Source organism: Labrus mixtus, chromosome 4 (genome assembly GCF_963584025.1).
Source record: "Labrus mixtus chromosome 4, fLabMix1.1, whole genome shotgun sequence".
In the NCBI taxonomy this organism is placed as follows: Eukaryota; Metazoa; Chordata; class Actinopteri; order Labriformes; family Labridae; genus Labrus; species Labrus mixtus.
The window spans coordinates 26022064-26039889 of NC_083615.1; the positions used below are offsets into that span (position 1 = coordinate 26022064).

The window sequence follows — 17826 nt, forward strand, 5'->3', positions numbered from 1 at the left end:
CGGAGCCGTGCAGGGCTCGCTTATGTGACCTCTACCATTGTAGCACCATGTGAATTTGAAGCTTTGTTTTGCTGCTACTCTTCAATGAAAAGAAGGGAAGCAGGCTCGGGGAGAAGTGATGCATATTTCAGCTTTCTATTTGAATTTCTTCCTTCAACTTGACTTTGCATTTTTGCATCATCAAGTTGTTTATTTCCCTTAGTGCTCCTGTGACATAATTATTCAGGTGAAAGTTTTATTCAAATATGCATCAGACCTGATGAAAAAAAAAAAAAAAAAACCCTCCTCTCTTTCACTTCACTTTAATCTTTTTCTTTAAAGCGTTTGGTGATTTGTGAAATGCAAAGGAAGGCCGAGTTGAAGCAGACGCTCTTTGATGTTTGTGCTGCTTTAGTATTGTGTGTGCGTGTGTCGGAACAAAAATGAGATCAAGACAAAGATTTTCACCTGAGTAAAGATGAGATATTTGTTGAGGAAGCCTTTGTGGTTAGACTTAATCAGCATTTTCACACTCTCCTACAATCATGTGAAACCACAGGTATACTTAACACAGGATGAAGAGAGTCGCAGCCCGCTCTGCTCTGTTTCCTGACCTATTTGTGGCACATTACTGGCATTATACAGCAGGTGCAAGCATACAGATTTACTTCAATGACGGCTCTTAACACCACATTTTGTTTAACTGCTCTCAGGCGTTTTACTTTGTTTTTGTCTGTGGATAATTTATTTGTTTCTGCAGATTCTGAAAACACTTAATGAATCTTTTTTTTAAATCTTTTTTCAGGTCTGAGCATCAACAGACAGACACTTCATGCGAACAGCATGAATCCACATCCTGTTTGAAGTGAAGAGGTGCAAACAGTTGGCTCACAGTTCACCGCTCAGCCCTGACCACAGTACTGTAACATCAGCCCGGCACTGAAAGGACAGCTTCATTACCCCGTCCACCCACCCAATTAGGAGCCAGATGGCGCTTCTGGCCAATCAAATAATGGATGCACGGATTCTAAGCAGTATGAACGGGAGAGCAGAGCTTTCCCAGTTCCTGAGAGTCACCAATCAGAGCATGGTCCCGCAGGTAAACTCGGACCAGGATGACAGCCGTAAGAACAGGAAGTACCCGTGCCCGCTGTGTGGAAAGCGTTTCCGCTTCAACAGCATCCTCTCCCTGCACATGCGCACACACACCGGGGAGAAACCCTTCAAGTGCCCGTACTGCGACCACAGGGCCGCACAGAAGGGCAACCTGAAGATACACCTCCGCACCCACAAGCAAGGCATTCTGGGTAAGGGCAGAGGGCGAGTTAGGGAGGAGAATCGGCTGCTTCACGAGCTCGAGGAGAGGGCGATACTGAGGGACAGACAGACTCGAGGCGGACACGTCAGCCAACAGCAAACATCCAATATAAACCAACTTCAGCTCTCACAGACGGTCTCGACACAACCTCAGTTTTTTCCCCCCTCGGAGACGCAGCCGCACACCTCCACATCTCCCACAGCCACCACCATCTCCGACGCCATCCCTGACCCCATCCTGCCCCCCCCCAGCGGCTACCGCTGCTCCTTCTGTAAGGGCAAGTTCAGGAAGCAGCAGGAGCTTGAACGCCACATCAGGATCCTTCACAAACCCTATAAATGCACGCTGTGCGAGTTCGCTGCCTCACAAGAGGAGGAGCTCATCGCCCACGTGGAGACGACACATATATCAGCCAATTCAGGATCGGGGCAGAAACCCGCCATGGCCGCTGGAGAGAAAAAGAAGCCCCTCGGAGAGTTTCCCTGCGAGGTGTGCGGGCAGACCTTCAGCCAGGCCTGGTTCCTGAAGGGCCACATGAGGAAACACAAGGACTCGTTTGAGCACTGCTGTCAGATCTGCGGGCGTCGATTCAAAGAGCCCTGGTTCCTGAAAAACCACATGAAGGTGCACCTCAATAAGCTGGCTGCGAAGCGGAGTCTCCCCGCGGAGCGCGACCCGTCCGTGAACATGAGTCACCTCACAGCCGACCATCAGAACAACCTGTACTCACAGTACATCTCACGCATCCACAACAGGTTCCTCACAGCTGAGATGGCCGAACCTCAGGATTATAACCAGATGTTTGCTCAGGCAGGCATCGACATGAAGGTGAGGGAGATGTTGGGGAGGATGATTTCTGCAGGTCCGGGTGTGACAGAAGCAGAGAGCTCCTCTTTGTTGGGTTTAAATCCCCCCCACCATCCGCTGAGCGCCTCGAGCATGGACTACCTGCAGAAAGTCTTCTCAAACAGAGAAACAGTCAACAACAGCAGCTATCCAGGCTGGCAGATCATGACTCCAGGTCTGCCTGTGGATCAGCAGATATTCAGCGCTAAAGAGCAGCAGTCGTCCTACCTGCAGGAGAGAGGTCTCCCTGTGGATGATGGGAAAGTGTGTCTCACTGACACAGACACAAAGACCCTCAGCAGACCGGGCAGCCCAGGAAGTGTGACTCATCCCGGAGCAGCAGAGACCAGCACGGAGACGGGGAACCCCCTCCTTGGAAGCGTCCTCGACCCTCAACCAAAATCCTCCTCTCCTGCTGCAGGTAATTTTGTATTGACAGATTTTATTTATTAAATTGATACTAATATGGACATTTTTAATCAATTTGACACAAATATATATGTCACTCCGAGTGCTCAAGTTGAAAATCTTTAAACTTTTCAGAAAGGCGCCGTTGATGTCACCGGCGCTCTTTTCCAAATGTTTGATATTTCCTGTAGTTTTTCCGCCTACAGATTGTGTCTTGTTCGCACATCCTCCTCGCTCCGTGTCTGATCGGGAAATAAACGATCTCAAATATAAAACATGCAGTAAAAGGTAACAGAGCAGTGTCGGTCATATAGCGGACGTTGTCAACAGACTGTTGTCATAGAAACAGGACAGATGTGCTTTTCTGCCTGGAGTAAACGCTAGGTGGACGCTGGTCCTTATTTATGATATAAGAAAAGGCCTGAATTGATTGATTTAAGTAAAACTGTTACAGCGGGCAGATTTTCTCGTTGAGTGTCTTCAGAGATATATTCTATAGACATGTGCAGTGTGAGGTCATATAAAGTTTTGTGAGGATAAATGCATAACGTTTTCTGTGTTGACCCTGATCATATCATGTCGACACCCAGAGTGTATATTTGGAAAAATAGGATCCAGTCGCCCTGTTTAGACCGCCGTTTCAAGCCGCGCCCCTGTGAAGTTTCACCTTCACTCTCAATGATGCAGAGGCGTAATGGGGGGATGAAGTGATCCCCTCCTCTGTACCGTCTTCAGAGGTCGTAACAGAGGCGTTCCAGAGGCGGTTTAAGCTGAGCCGGCGGGGGAGAGCAGCGCTGTGTGTGTGCGCAGGTCTGACTGTGTGTGTATGTGGAGCTCACACTGTGCCGTGCTTCTGTGATTCACAGACTGGGACACCAAAATTACGCCGTCTTAGAATCAATATGACCGTTCAGTTGAAGAAGAGTTGATGACGGCTGAGCTTTGTTAAGGCATTTTTGCAGGAAAAAAACAGTCTGAGTAGAGCTAAAGTTTCTGTAGTTTGACCATCGTAAAAAACAAAAAGTCAGAATTTCAGCGAGTTCAAAGAGTCTCAGCGAGCATTGAAAAAAACATTTTGTGCAACTCTTCCCGTAAAGTAGCGGACAGAGAGAGTGACCCCAACTGCATTGGAGAGAGATCTCTGGAGTGCTACTTAAATAATTTGAAAGTTTTGTACTCTTTGATTTCAGAGGTCTGAGCGGACCTTAAAGAAGTCTCCTGAAATGTCTCGAACACAAAACCACATTTCTGCATCTCTTTCTTCTCTGTGTTTTCAAAAAGTGACAGCTGTGCGCTCGCCCTGTTGAACGTAGGTGGACGTGAAGCGCCGGGTCAGTAACACCAACACACATATTACTGTCATCCGGAGGACTTTGTCTTCCTGTTTTTTTTTGTTTTTTTTAAAGATAATGGCATCATGTTGAAAGCCGGGATAATTAGTACCCTCTATTTTTTATCCGTCACATCCCCACCCCTTGCCTACGGGGGCACAAGATGTTAATGCATGCCATCTGGTGTTTTTAATGATTTGATATATACCACCCAGAGATTTTTATGATTTGATCTACCACCTGGTATTTTTATTGATAGTCTTCTGTTCCACCTGGTGATTCGGATGATTCGGCTCTCTGGGTAAATGCCTTCCTTGTCATGGCGTCCTGCTAACATGCTATCATGAGTCTGAATTACTGCTTTAACAGCGCTGGTTAAAAGCAGAAGAATAAATCCAAACTTTTGTTCTCTTCCCTCAGAGCTCGTGACTGTGATTATGCTGCTGTTATGTACATCTAAAAGTCTGATGCGCTCTGGTGGGATTGCATCCAGCATCCTCTTAAATGTTGGCCGTGTAGCCGAGATAAATGGATCAGGTCTAATCTCATTAGATGCTTTGTTTCCATATTGTACACGCGTTCTGCTATCGGCGTATTTACATGTCAATTCTGGCAGTTTTGGGGCCTAATCCCTCTCCGGTTTGCTCTTTAAGAAACGTTCTGACGCTCTATTGTTTTTACTTTCCCCGCTCTCCCCTATCGCCGAGAACATACGGTGTCACTTCCAGAAACATTTATGATCGCTGGCTAGCCGAGGATTTGAGTGCACACACACTTCTGGGATGCTACATTCAGTATCAGACTCTAATTTCAGTCAATATTAAGCATGGAAACTAATTCATTGTAAAGGTCAGGCGTCATTGCTTTAGTCAATGATGGATCCGGCAGGCTCCCTCGCCCCCCTCCCTCCCCCCCCCCCCTCTCCTCTCTGTTCTTAGGCTTGTGTAATGGTAGACTCACTCTGGGGGCTTAGCACCGCATTGTTTAGCTCTGACAATATATCCCAGAGACCTCTGCAGCTGCTCCCCGCGCTCACAATGACAGATTAATTAACACAATCACACGCTGCTGGCCCTGGCTCAACACACAGGTCTGCTGCGGGACAGATAGGTAAATCCTACACATATGGAGAACACGCACCACTTGATGAGGGTTTAATAACAGGGATAAGTTTTTGTTGGAGGTAGGGGGGGCTGTAACTGATCAAGTCTGTCTGTCTGGATGGTCGGACGAGGAGGGACAGAGAGAGAGAGAGAGAGCGAGTGTTTTCTAATTCAGGAGAGCGGAGATGCTGGGGAAGAATTAGCAGTGCCAGATGTTCAGCTTGAGGAACATTGATTAGTCCAGAATTACTGGCTGCATTATTCATAGTCAGCCTATGGTGGTCATGAAGTTATTGATGCTCTCAATACGGATTGCAAATATAGTACAGTCACGGCTGTCAGAGACGGAGACGACTTCCTTCTGGGTTTAGATTTCTAACTCCAAATGCAACATCTCCAACGAGAAGCCACGCTCTGATTTCAACAGAAAGACAGTCATCAGGAGAGATTTGAAGATGCACTTTGACTTTAATTATGATCTGAGATTAAGAATAACGACTCTGCTTCAAATGTTAAACTAATGAAGGGTGCACGCTGCAGGCCTCTGACCTACATCGGCCCAGCTCAGACTAAAAACATGCCTAACAAACATAAAATGCTCTGACAGTTATTAATTAGTCCCATTCAATACTCTTAACCTCAAGGTCAGCGCGCAGACACCATGTAATGATGTTGTCCCTGCGTGTGTTTGCTCCTTTGTTCCTCATTCTACACGTCTCTTACTGTAAAGCGTCTCAGCTCAGAGAGGAACGACGTGACGAGTGGAAACACGAGCCGTGGTTTACCAGAAACACGGAGAAAGCAGCTCCTGCTCAGAGTATCACTTTACACTCGGCTCTTCCTGTTACATTACTCTCTTTCTGTGCTGACAGTAAAAGCATCTTTTCAATAAACAGGTCCTTATCGAACACGGTGAACAGTTTCCGCCCCTTCTCAGAGATCAGAGTCTGCACTGATTACCTGTTGGCTTTTCCGTCTCTCTCTCACTTCTGTCTTTTAATCCTCTTTTTAATTATTATTGCAGATATGAGGCTCAAATTAAGCTCAAAATGCTTGTTTTCCTAGCATGCAGATAAAAAGATTTACCCAGGGAGTTCTGAACACCTGCCTTGAAATATTGTTCCGCCGTCTCCTGAATGCCATTTGGCTTAATTGACTTGGAAACGTCCCAAATGCGTCATTGACTATGTGGTCTAATTAATATTAATAATATATGCTATTATAAACATCAAAGAACATCTGGTGCCCCTGTTTTTCTCACCAGTCTTGTGTGTGACTCTCTCTCTCTCTCTCTCTCTCTCTCTCTCTCACTCTGTTTCATCTTAAACCAAAGCAGCCTCCATGTATCTCTGCATTTCAGGTGCTTTATGACAAACATACAAAGCTTATATATACAGTTTGATACCTACAATATAAGAGCCTGTGTAAGCAGAGTGTGTGAGCCTGTGATTTCACCGACGCTGATGTATGGGTGTAAATCTTAAAACCTATTTCCATATGAAATGAATCACTCGTCCGAGCCCAGCTGCATGCTTTTTCTCCAGGCACACGGCTCACTTGAAGCCTTATTTATTTATTTACCTCTTTCCTCCGCCTCGCACATCCAATAAGGGCGGATAACTCGTACGCATCACTTCATTAGATGCTCTGTGTTAGGTGAGAGAGGCCGGGGTTTGTAATGATGCAGTAATTGGAGTTTTGGTTGATAAATCTGAGCTCTAAAAATGACTCCCCCTCACAGAACGCCAGCCTCGGCACTGTAAGTAAATCTTAAACTGATTAAGTTAGCATGAACCAGGCAATCACAAAGATGGCACCCGTCCAAAGCAGAGGGGGGGAAAAAAGGCAGAGTGTTGGGTCTTTGTGTTGTTTTACTGCTCTCTCATGTCGGCTGGAAAATGGCTTCAGGAAGGTCCACGCTGAGAGATGAGGGCAGACGTGTGTGCTTTCTGCTTCTGGAGCTAATGTCATCGTCATTTAAGCCTCACAATAATTGAGATAAACAGCGTGTCTGAAGGAGTTCCATTAAGACGTTAGGAGTTTTTTTGGTTTGTGTGTGTGTCTGTTACTGGAGACGAGGGTGTGGCACTGTTGGAGTCTCTTTCCCGCTCTCACACGCCCATGCACACCGCAACAGGAACATAGGGTAGTCATGATTCCAGACGATACACCAGGTCAGCGATATCTAAACCTGTTTCAATAACAAGGCGACTCGACTAGAAGACCATGGTTTCCAAGGATGTTGAGTCATTTCCTATTTTTACTGAACTGGAGAAAACTCCTGAAGTCTGTCTTTATCTTTATTTCCCTGCATGCCCAGCCCCTGAAAGTCCCAGTGAAAGGGCCCTTTAAAGCTCTGCTTTGGTTCATCGATGTGAAGGGGACCATGGCGACTGACACCGAGCGTGTCATGTTGCAGTTGCAGCTGATAAATACTGAGCAGCAGGTGACAAACCGGCTCGTGGCGTTCTTCCTTCAGCAGAGTTTAGAAAAAGGCAGCGATACTGGAAAAGTTGTAAATGCAGGAAATCCACTTTTTCTAGCCGTCTAATCACAGGGCTTGCAGTTGGTTGCACTGTCCTGATGCAGTTAAGTTGAATGGACCCGCCCACAACATCAACATCTCTAAAAAGGCTTGTACCATTTCAACAGCACAGGGTTTACATTTTGAAACATTTTGGACAGACAGTCATCACAGGAACACAAGGCATAGTGGCTCCTGGTTCTATGGAGGTCTGAACATAAACCAAGAAGGAACTAGACCAAGAAGAGCTTTCAAAAGAAGACTCAGCCAGTGCATGTAAGGCCCAGTGATGAGTAAGGCGTCTACACCCACAAATCTTATGGCCCAGTGATGCATGGCGTCCAATGACTGTCAACATTTGGCCGAGGCAAGAGCCCCAGACTCAAGACAACATTACAGTCAGATGGGACTTGGACCTGAATAAAAAGAGGATTGCTTACTTTACTCTTCCCAAGACGGACTCTGACATGCGACTGATGAATCTTTAGAGTGGAGTCTTTACCTGTTAGATATCACAGATACAAAAATAGAAGTCAATATTTGGTAATTTCTTGTTTTTAACCACCAAGAGCTGCAGACAAACTCCTGCATGTTGTCTGAAGTGCACAAAAAACAGAAGGGAATTTTTTTTTGGTACCGAAACATTGCCTTTGGTTTTGTGCACTAGTTTTTTTTTGCCACATCAAGCTCTGTCCAATGGTCTCACGTTTTTTGTCTTTTAAAATCGAGTGAAATGACATCTGCCAGCGTTAAAGGGGACATATGATGAAAAATCCACTTTCACTGTGTTTTTGAACATATATTTGGATAACCTGAGTGTCTACTGACCCTCAAATTATGATATAAACCCATCCAGTCCTTTGTTTGTGGTCTGCATAAGTCTTACAACACAGAGAAAAATGCTCGGCTTCAAATTTGCTCTCCATGTGATGTCACAGTGGAATTCTGGTACAAAAAGTCCCCTCTCCTCCCCTGGTATCTCCACCCATGGACTCCACACCCAGCCTAGAGCAAAACGTCTGCGCAGGTCTGCCATTTTTATTCTCGCTAGTGAAGGAGTGATGTCTACTGGGGAAAACTCAGGGGGGGTCATTGCATTTAAAGAGACACACACACCAAAACGGAGCGTTCTGAGAGAGCTGGTTTATACAGGGTCACAAACCTCCTCTGGTGCTTGATTCATGTTATATTTTGACCAAAGCACAGCACAGATGTTTCATTTAGACCACAGGGGACTGTTTGAAAAGGTGGAGAAGGGGGATAATATGTCCTCTTTAAAGTCATCTGCTCTCTTTCGAGACTTAAACGTAACATCTTTATGAGACACAGAAAGCGTTTAAGAAAAGTCGAATCCTCTCCTACGTTCCTGTGTCATGAAATAGACGTTGCTTTGTTTCTAAAGGTTTGGTACTTATGGATATTATCGATCATGAAAATAACGGATTGTTTGGATCTGGATCGAGACATTTGACAGCCTCATGTGAAACCTTTGTTCAGAACTGAAACGATGCCAAGGTCTGTGCACTGCAGACAGCGCTCTCTCTCTCTTTAGGTTACAAATATGACTGAAGGTGCACACACACACACACACACACACACACACACACACATGCAGTCCAAACAGGAGGGTGTCTCCACATCAAAGGAACACATTTGCCTTTATTCAGCAGTGATTTCTTCTTCTTCACGAGGTTCAGCTCGATTGGATTCACATGCCGGAGTTATTTTACGGTTTTGTACGTGTGAAATGGTAAAACTCATCCCTCCTGTTACGAGCGTTCCTCTCACAAAGGTGCTCCTTCCATTAACCGTTGAAACAAAGTGTAATTAACATGCAGGTGTTACTTTATAGTTCTGCACTGCAAAATCTCAAATTATTCGTCTCATTTTTAGTTAAAATATCTCTTTCAATTTAACATAAGACAAACTCACCTGACAAAAAAGAGTCACTTATAATAACCAAGAAAAACTGCAAATGCAGGAGGAAAAGATTTGACTTTAATGGTATGGTTGGTCATTTTAGAAACTAGCATGATTTTGATAGTAGCATTCCCTCAGTGCTCTCTCAAAAGCCACGCCCCTCACATATGTTTACTGCTTGTACCTACACTGCAAGCTAACGCACGCTAGCACAAGCTAACCGCCGGTGTTTGTCACCTGCTCCAACAGGAAGCAGACCAACTCCACGTCCACAGGTAAAAGACAACACAAGGTTCACCCTCGTTTGAGGAAACACCAGAAACGTCCCGAGTCAACCAGAACAAACCAGAACAGTAAAATCCAGTCAGAGGACAGAGTCTCTGCAGACCCAGTCACCACCACACATGTACGGAGCGTTACTCTCTCCCTTTATGTGTTTCCCTCTCTCTCTTTGATTGCCCTCATCAGTTTCACCTGTGTCTTGTCCGACATCACGGCAGCATAAGACTCGACATGATATGCAGGGGACAGAACTACAAAATAAAACAGAAAGCAATCTCAGGATTATCAAGAGAAAAATACACAGCAAACAGAGAAACAAATAAAAGAATAAATCAGGAAATCACAACGAGGAACCAACAAACGATAGAAGAGTAAACCATGACATAAGGAGATATTTATGAGACGCTCGGAAAGATCTGAGTTTCCACTGAGTTTGAAATGTTAAAAATCATCCCTCCTTTTACGACCATTTCTCTCCCAGAGGTGCTTCTTCTTCTTCTGATGAAGTTTGAAACAAAGTACAGACAAGATCATCAGATTGAGATTAGCCTCCGAGGATGAGCTCAGGGTCAGATCTTGAGGTGTATGAAATTGATATTTCTGTGGCGGGGATGAATCGCTGCTGTAACTCAGATATGAGTCCATTAAAGAAGAACAATAAGGCATCAATATGCATAGAATTAAATTAATGGTGGTGGGTTTATCTCCCTATCCCAGACGCATCCCTAAAAGACACAGTATAATGTATGACCTGACCTTCAAATGCCAGGAGAGTGTTGGGCAATAAACTGCCAATATTTGTGGCTTAATGGCGGCGGATGACTTTTACTGTAATTGGAACGGCAGCGAAACAGCTGGGCTGTTTAAAGACAGAGCAAGGCTGAGGTCTGCGACAATCACTGACTCCAAATGCTCACAGGGAGTGTGTTTAACCCTGCAGACATGCCTGTGATGGCGGTGAGGATTAAAGTGAAGGTAAACAGAGGGACATTTAAATCACCTTTAATTAAAAGTGGAAGTGAGCGGGGATCACATCTCGTCTGCAGGCCGATATTTCTCACCGGCTAACAGGAGGAAAATTACACTTTGTCACTCTTTGCCATAATACACTTTGTACTTTATGAATTATGGTTCCAACACACCATTTTTCAAGTGTGAAGCGGAAATAAAGTCAGCCTGGGTGCGTGGAGCGCTTCATCAGAGCCGCTCACATGTTGGGCTTCGTTATTTCTGACTGGGAAACCCACTTACTGGTTTTGATGGAATGAGGTTCTTGTCGCAGACATCTGCCTTGTTCTGGTTGTTTTAAATGTTCACTGTTTATTATTTCTGGAAGAATCTGGTTTGCTGTTAACATCTTTGGGTGTATTTATTGCACACGGCGGTGCATGGCGTCCATACTGTAACATGATGGATCACTGGAGCTGAAAGCTGATTACGAGCTTGATTTACTGCAGGGCAGCGCTTAAATCATTCAACTCAGCCTGCTGCACGATTGCAGCATTTTTCATGTTTAGACAACAGTTGTTGGTACAAACATTTCTCACTACAAAATGCTCCCCATGCCTCGTATACACAGTTTCCTGATTTAATTCTCATCGTGTCTTTTTGCTCTTCTTGTCTTTGTTAGGTGAGAAAGTCTACAGGTGTCCGCTCGCCGCTGACTTCTCCGCTGCACAGGCCGCCTCCCTTAGCTTCCAGCTGGATCGCTACCACTTCCCCCCCTGGCAGACCAGCAGAGACCTCTCCTCTCCTCTGCAGCCACCCAGCAGCAGCTCCAGCTCCAGCCCCAACCCCAAACTCAGACCAAGGTCCAGGGAGGACTGGAGCCCAGCTGCAGGTCTCTATCATGGTCTGGAGAGTGAGAATGCCCTGCTCCTCAACAAGCAGGCTGAGCTCTCTGATAAAGTCAAAGCAGGAGGAAAAATATCTGCTCAAACCAGGAAGTCCCAGTATGAGCCTTTAGATCTGTCAGTCAGGCCTGAGTCTGTCATGTCTCATTCAGTTCAGATGTCTGGAGTTTTCACTAATGGACTCTCCTCCTCCTCCTCTGTGACCCGCCGGCTGCAGAGTTTCTCAAACACTGCAGCTGAACTGAGAGTGAAACCCTCATACCAGTGTGACCTTTTGGTGCCGGGAACAAAAGAAGACATGAACACGCAGAAAACAGGCTGCACAGGGCATGATTCTGAAGGTGAATTTGAGAAACCTGAGCCGGGGAGGGAGGGCGAAATAGACGAGGCTGCCAAGTGGAAGATGCTGAAAAACAGCATTCTCACACCGGAGGAGCCGGCACAGGCCAGCGCTGATTTCCAGGAGCTTGAAGAACCGAGCGCTTGGAGCCAAGCTGCGTCTGAATCTCCGATCTCGTCCCTGGAGAGCCTGACTCCAGGACAGGTGGATCAGCTCCAGCAGCAGGGCGGCCTCCTCTCCTTCCTCAGACCTCAGGGGAGCCTGAGCGGGTCGCACAATGCCAGCGTGAACGGAGGAGGGGACATGGAGAGAGACGGAGCATTGGGTGAGATTCACAGTATGGATCATGTTTGTTAAATCAGGGTTGTCAAAATGTTGGTGGTCTCTAAAAAAAGTAGATTCTCTGTCATTTCAATGATCAATAATATCAAAAACGACAGATCTTTATTATTATTTTAACTGCAAAGCTGCAACAAGACAAAGAGAGAACAGCTGGGGTTCATTTAAACACACAGGTTGGAAAAAAATGGACGTATCTCAAGTGTTTTTGCCGTCTAATAAAGATGCAAAAGTTACATTTATGTCTCCTACAAACAGAAACAGAGCAGAGGAAGTGAATCTGTACAGATTTCACTCATACCGTGGCAGTTTGCAGGAGTTTGTTAATAATTTTTTGATGATTAAAAAGAAGAAATTACCTTAAATTTGGTGACTATGACTCCTGTGGTATCAGAAAACCACTCTTATGAAGTGACTGCAGGTCTGCGACTGATGTAAAGATATCTTCTGCCACCTAGTGGACAAACATCAGTCACTCCTGTTTCTGTATGTTATCTCCTCTCAGATCCTCTGTGACTAAAAATGTGACCGACAACAGCAGACAGACATACAACATGATGATAATTAGTGAACATACTGCTTTATTTTTGAGCTCGTGTGATGCTGTCAGCCACGAGGGCGCGGCGCTCAACATCCCAAAAAAAAGTTTTTTGTCAGCCTCTCAGCCCTGACAGTGGAGGTGTGAAGAGAGAGTGTGAGTGTGTGAATGAATCCTGAAAATTACAAACACTTCCTTCATACTTATAGCACTTTAGCTTCTCTTTCCACATCGTATCTGTGATCTCAAATAAAAGCTAAGGAGGACACAGGTGTGTGTCACTGATTACCCCCACACTTTCAAGGATGATATAATCTCCTTGTGTGATAGGTTACAAATCGCCGAGCCGATGGAGCCCACTGATGGAGTGGCTTAAGCCCTTGTGCTGGTGTGATATGCTTGCTGAGTGCAGATTTAATAATGCTGTCTCTCAGGAGAGCGAATCCAACAGCTGGGGTCTTTGATATGCATGTATTATGAGTGCAACATGATACACCTTCCCTCTGATCCCCTTCTTATTCAGAAACTCAATATGTGCATGTGAGAGACAGGAGAGTGCCTGTCAACTCCATTAGGGATTAACATCTGTTCCCTTTTCTTTATGATTCCAATGGCAAGATGTAGTTTTCTGTGTGATCGTACAGATGGTTGTTATAATGCGCCAAAAAAACCCACTCTACTTCCTGTCACGGCTGCCCCACACCGTGCACGCGCCTTTCTTACTTTGACTGCACAAAATGTGGCTGGAATGAAAGAGTTACATTCAGAAGCGGAGATTTAGATGAGATTTAGATTTCAAAATTCTTCGATTATTTGGAAGAATTTTGAAAAGCTGTGTTGGTTTTGACTTGTCTTGAGCAAAAACTTGTGCTTTGAATTCCTTAAAAAAAATCGACAAACAATTGGCATCATTCAAACATTTTGAAACCTCGAAGAAAAAAATTATAATTCTGCAACTCTTGTTTCACAGCGGTCTGATCTTTGCCTCACTGATTGAATTATTAACAACATAAAAATGAAAGACACAAAGATACAAACGTTTCACACAACATGTAGAATATTCAGAGGCCTTCAACAGACTTGTGAGCTGGGATTCAGCTCCATCTTTAATGTCAGAGGTGACTGCTGAAAGTGGTTAGCCAGCTTAAACATATTTTAACCAGAGGCTGCTTCATAGAGTCTTTGAAGTGGAAGCCTTCAATCTTTGAGATTTTGATTTGATGGAGCAGTTTAGATTTTAAAGATGTGGACAGACACACGTACCCTGTGTTGATACACTTCTACAGGACACATAGGACTCGTCTACACCGAGCGGTCCGGTTCAGTTCAGTTTGTTTTGTTAAGCTACACATTTAGTGCCAAAAGTCGGGAATGTCACCAAAATAACAGAGCCGTAGCATCCTACTTTTTTGCTACCCTGCCATTGGGCTGCCAAGCGTACCAATCCGACCTTAAGGGCTGATAACAGACGCGCTGCAGTCTGCTGATTGGTTGAAAGAAGCGTCACTTCCCGTGCATCAGGGGCGATAAAGGACAAACACGAGACCCTACATGTTCAAACATCACGTTGATTAAGAGAGAGTAAATTCAAGGCTGTTTTTGTTTTCTGCGACTAATGTCAGCGCGTGGCATGTGGCAAGAAGTCTATTATTGCTCTTTGTTCCCTGTGTTGTGTTCTTCTTCAGTCTGAGTGACGTTAATGTGTTCCCACTTCTCTCAGTGATTACTGTGATGACATCAATGTGAATATGAAAGCCATGGATTTATAACAAAGTTTTAAAAAATCACAGAATTCTCCTTTAATAAACTCCACTATTCAGTATACGACGCGGATATGACCAACCGGCTTACAACGCGCTTACCAAGGAAGGATGTGGTTGGCTGGTGAAACACAAGCAAGATCAGGGTTCACCGGACTGGACTGAACCAAACCGGAAACAGAGCTTTAGAATCAGAGGCAAGGCATGGCAACTACTCGAGGTCCGCAGGCGAGTAGGGGGCCCCCTGAGGGCTGACAAATTTTAATGCACAGCAGTGCCTCAAAATGTTCACATTTTGCATTGACAGTCAGTAGGAAACCTCCCTGAGGGGACCCCATAAGACTGTACTCACTGCTGTTGCACTTCTAAGTGTCGCAATATTCCTGAGGAAAACTTAAGTTTGTCAATAAAGTCCCCATAGATGTGAAATTATTTATAACATCACAGAGATAAACGATGGTTGGAGGGGCCCACTGTGTGTTTTTGCTTGGGTCCCCAAGGTTCTGATGGACTCTTTACACTGCAGCATCTACCATCAGTGTGTGAATGTGTAGGTGTGACCTGCGGAGGAAAAGCATTTTGAGGAGTCAGAAGATTAGAAAGTCTCAATACAAGGCAAGCTCAAATTTAGTTACCATTTGCCCCCAAAAAATCTCAAAATAAAGTCTTTGTTTTGTCTTTTAGCAGACATACTCCGTTTGGTGTTCACAGGACAACAAACACACGATCATTAAACCCAAACAGGTTTGCTGCTGAGAGTCATTTCAAGCGTCCCTCTTCTGTTTTTTTTTTACCATCCTCCATGACTTTCGTTGTCTCCCTGGGGCAGGAGATGTCACAGACAGAATAAACACCTGTCAGTCAAACTCGACACTGAGACGAGTGGCTGACATTGAGAGTCCATCGAGTGTCCTCCAAAACTGAGCGAAGCAGGTGGCCCGGCAGCCTGTCCTGTCTGCAGAGCTGACCAGGTGGCTTTGTCATGGGGCTGTCTCCTGTTGCCCCGTCCTCTCAGTACTGTACGGCACGTCGAGTGGCACACTGACATATTGCCGGGCAGTTTGGACATGGAGTGATGTGTTTGTGATGACAGTTCAGGTCGGCTCCAATGTGCCAGCAGTGGTAATTGGCCAGATGGTGACCTCTGGTTGAACCTGTCTGCATGCTCATTAGTCTCACTGAGCCCTCCCCTGTGTTTTAAACACACACTCTCATCCCTGCACTGCTCCCACTCAACCACTAGATGGCAACGTTTACCACTTATAACTGATGAGCTGCGGAAAAGCTTCTTAATATTTCTGCTGCTGGTTTTTAAGTCTTTCATATTTCACAGGCACAATTAGGACACCTTTTTTTCATGCATGTGACATCTTGATATTTAGAGTTTATAACTTTAAAGGAAGACGCATAAACCTCCTTGTGTCTCTTCTGTGACATCAGATCAGGCCGCCTCGACGCATGAGAAAGAGTGAATATGAGAAGATTGATAAAGAAAGGATTAAGAATGAACAGAGCACGGAGAGAAAGAAAAGGCTGTGATTGGAAAGGTTGAAAGGGCTGAGTCATTATCTCATTGTTTGACCTCTGTGTACCCTCCGCAGAGAGGGAGACAGGGAGAGAAAGGAGAGAGAAAAGGAGCGAGAAGGAGATCACCATAGATGGAGATAGATGGAGCGACAGCGAGGTGAAAGAGGAGCGGATAGTGCGGCCGTCTCTATGAGCAGATGTCGTTTGAGGGCAGCGAGAGGGCAGCGCGGCCTGCCTTTGTGCCGAGCTTCTCCCCGTAGAGATAATGAAGGGTGGAGCTGAGGGAAGGATGTGCAGTCATCACTCACTGTCTGTGTGCCATCAGAGCTCAGGCCTGTGTCATCCGTCACCATTCAGCTCCTCTGGCCCCCGCCGGCCCCGCCACTGTCATCATGGTCATTATCTCAGCCTGTGACACACACACACACACACACACACACACACACTCACACACACACACACACACACACACACACACACACACAGAGGACTACATGAATGCAGGTGCAAACATATATGTGCACAAGCTTTGCAAATACACTCAGAGTCGGGCAGGATATTGTTTTCATTGTTTATTCTTCAGTTAAGAATTTTCAACACAGAAATAACAAACAACCTCTTTAAGGGTCACTTTGCATCACATATTCTTAAAACCCCTTTTAAATCAAATTCAAGGAATAAGTCACAACGTTTTTGGTGCAAAAGCTTGTGAACAGCAGTGCATCGACTGATAAGGGAATTCAAACATTTGCACAGGTGCTTTGGCATTTTTGTGCATTTCTCCAGGAGTCAGCTCTCCCAAAAAGTAAAAATAGAAGAAAGTAGGAAAATATTAAAATTGTAATTAGTATGCAAGAAATATAAACTGTACACATTTGTTAAACTCTTGAAGGAGACACCGTGCAATAAATAAAATAAAATGTTTATTGTCCTGCGAGGTTTTCACATCGATTATCGCACACAGATCTTTTCTTTTTTTCAAATTTTATAATTGCACTTTTTAAAAAATGTAAATACTGCACGTTGTTTTTTTGTTTTTGAGTTGCTGAGGGGTGGGCTGTCGTTGTTGTATTTAAAGTAAAAAAGTAAAAAAGGTGCAATGGATGCTGTTGTTGTCAGCCTTCTTAAGGGGGCGGGGGGGGGGGGGGGGGGGGGGGGCAGGGTCACAGGCCTGTTGTGGATGACTCTGTGACTTAATGTGACGAGTCGTTTCTCCACTTCAACGAGTCGAAAACAAACGACAGTCCCCACCAAGCCAAACACCAGCTGTTCTGAAATCAGCTGATACTGAGGTTACGTATGGATATCAGGGTGTTGTTCTTGATGACGACCTCATGTTGATGCTTCCTCTAAGAAGAAGCAGGAGAGGATTGTTCTTTTTGAGGAAACGGAAATCTTTGAATGTTTGTTCAGTGACAGAAAGCTGCAGGATGATGTATAAACACTCACATTAGACTGAAGAAGAGAGTTTATTTTTATAGTTCATACCCGCTAAATGAAACATTTTTCAACATAAATTAAACTTTTGAAAAAGGACTGGAAAAGGCAGATGCACTCGTCTTTATAAGAACGGTTAAAATGCCTTTTATTAAATGGGCATGACCTAAAGATAGAACGTGATTCGATGTCTGTTGCTCTCGACCTCTTCGTAAGAGAACCGTCTTTTTTATTCTATTATAGTTCCAAGAAGCCTTCCTGTTCCTCCACTTTTCTTCATAAGTTCCCTTTTTATGAGTCATTAATAGTGTAGTGGTCAAG

The 17826-nt window shown here is 44.9% G+C and overlaps 2 protein-coding genes across 2 annotated transcripts in view; one reads left to right on the plus strand and one right to left on the minus strand.

The window, feature by feature from the left end:
* Positions 1-17826, minus strand: part of zgc:112052 (protein C19orf12 homolog) — an 89709-nt gene that overhangs the window by 35397 nt on the left and 36486 nt on the right. The gene's annotated exons all lie outside the window — the stretch shown is intronic.
* LOC132973499 (zinc finger protein 536-like) overlaps positions 923-17826 on the plus strand; it is a gene marked incomplete at its 5' end in the record, with an annotated part of 21263 nt that continues 4359 nt past the window's right edge. Inside the window, 2 exons of the mRNA XM_061036987.1 lie at positions 923-2564; positions 11342-12229. Of these exons, the coding sequence (XP_060892970.1) occupies positions 923-2564; positions 11342-12229 (2530 nt within the window). The remainder of the gene's footprint in view (positions 2565-11341; positions 12230-17826) is intronic.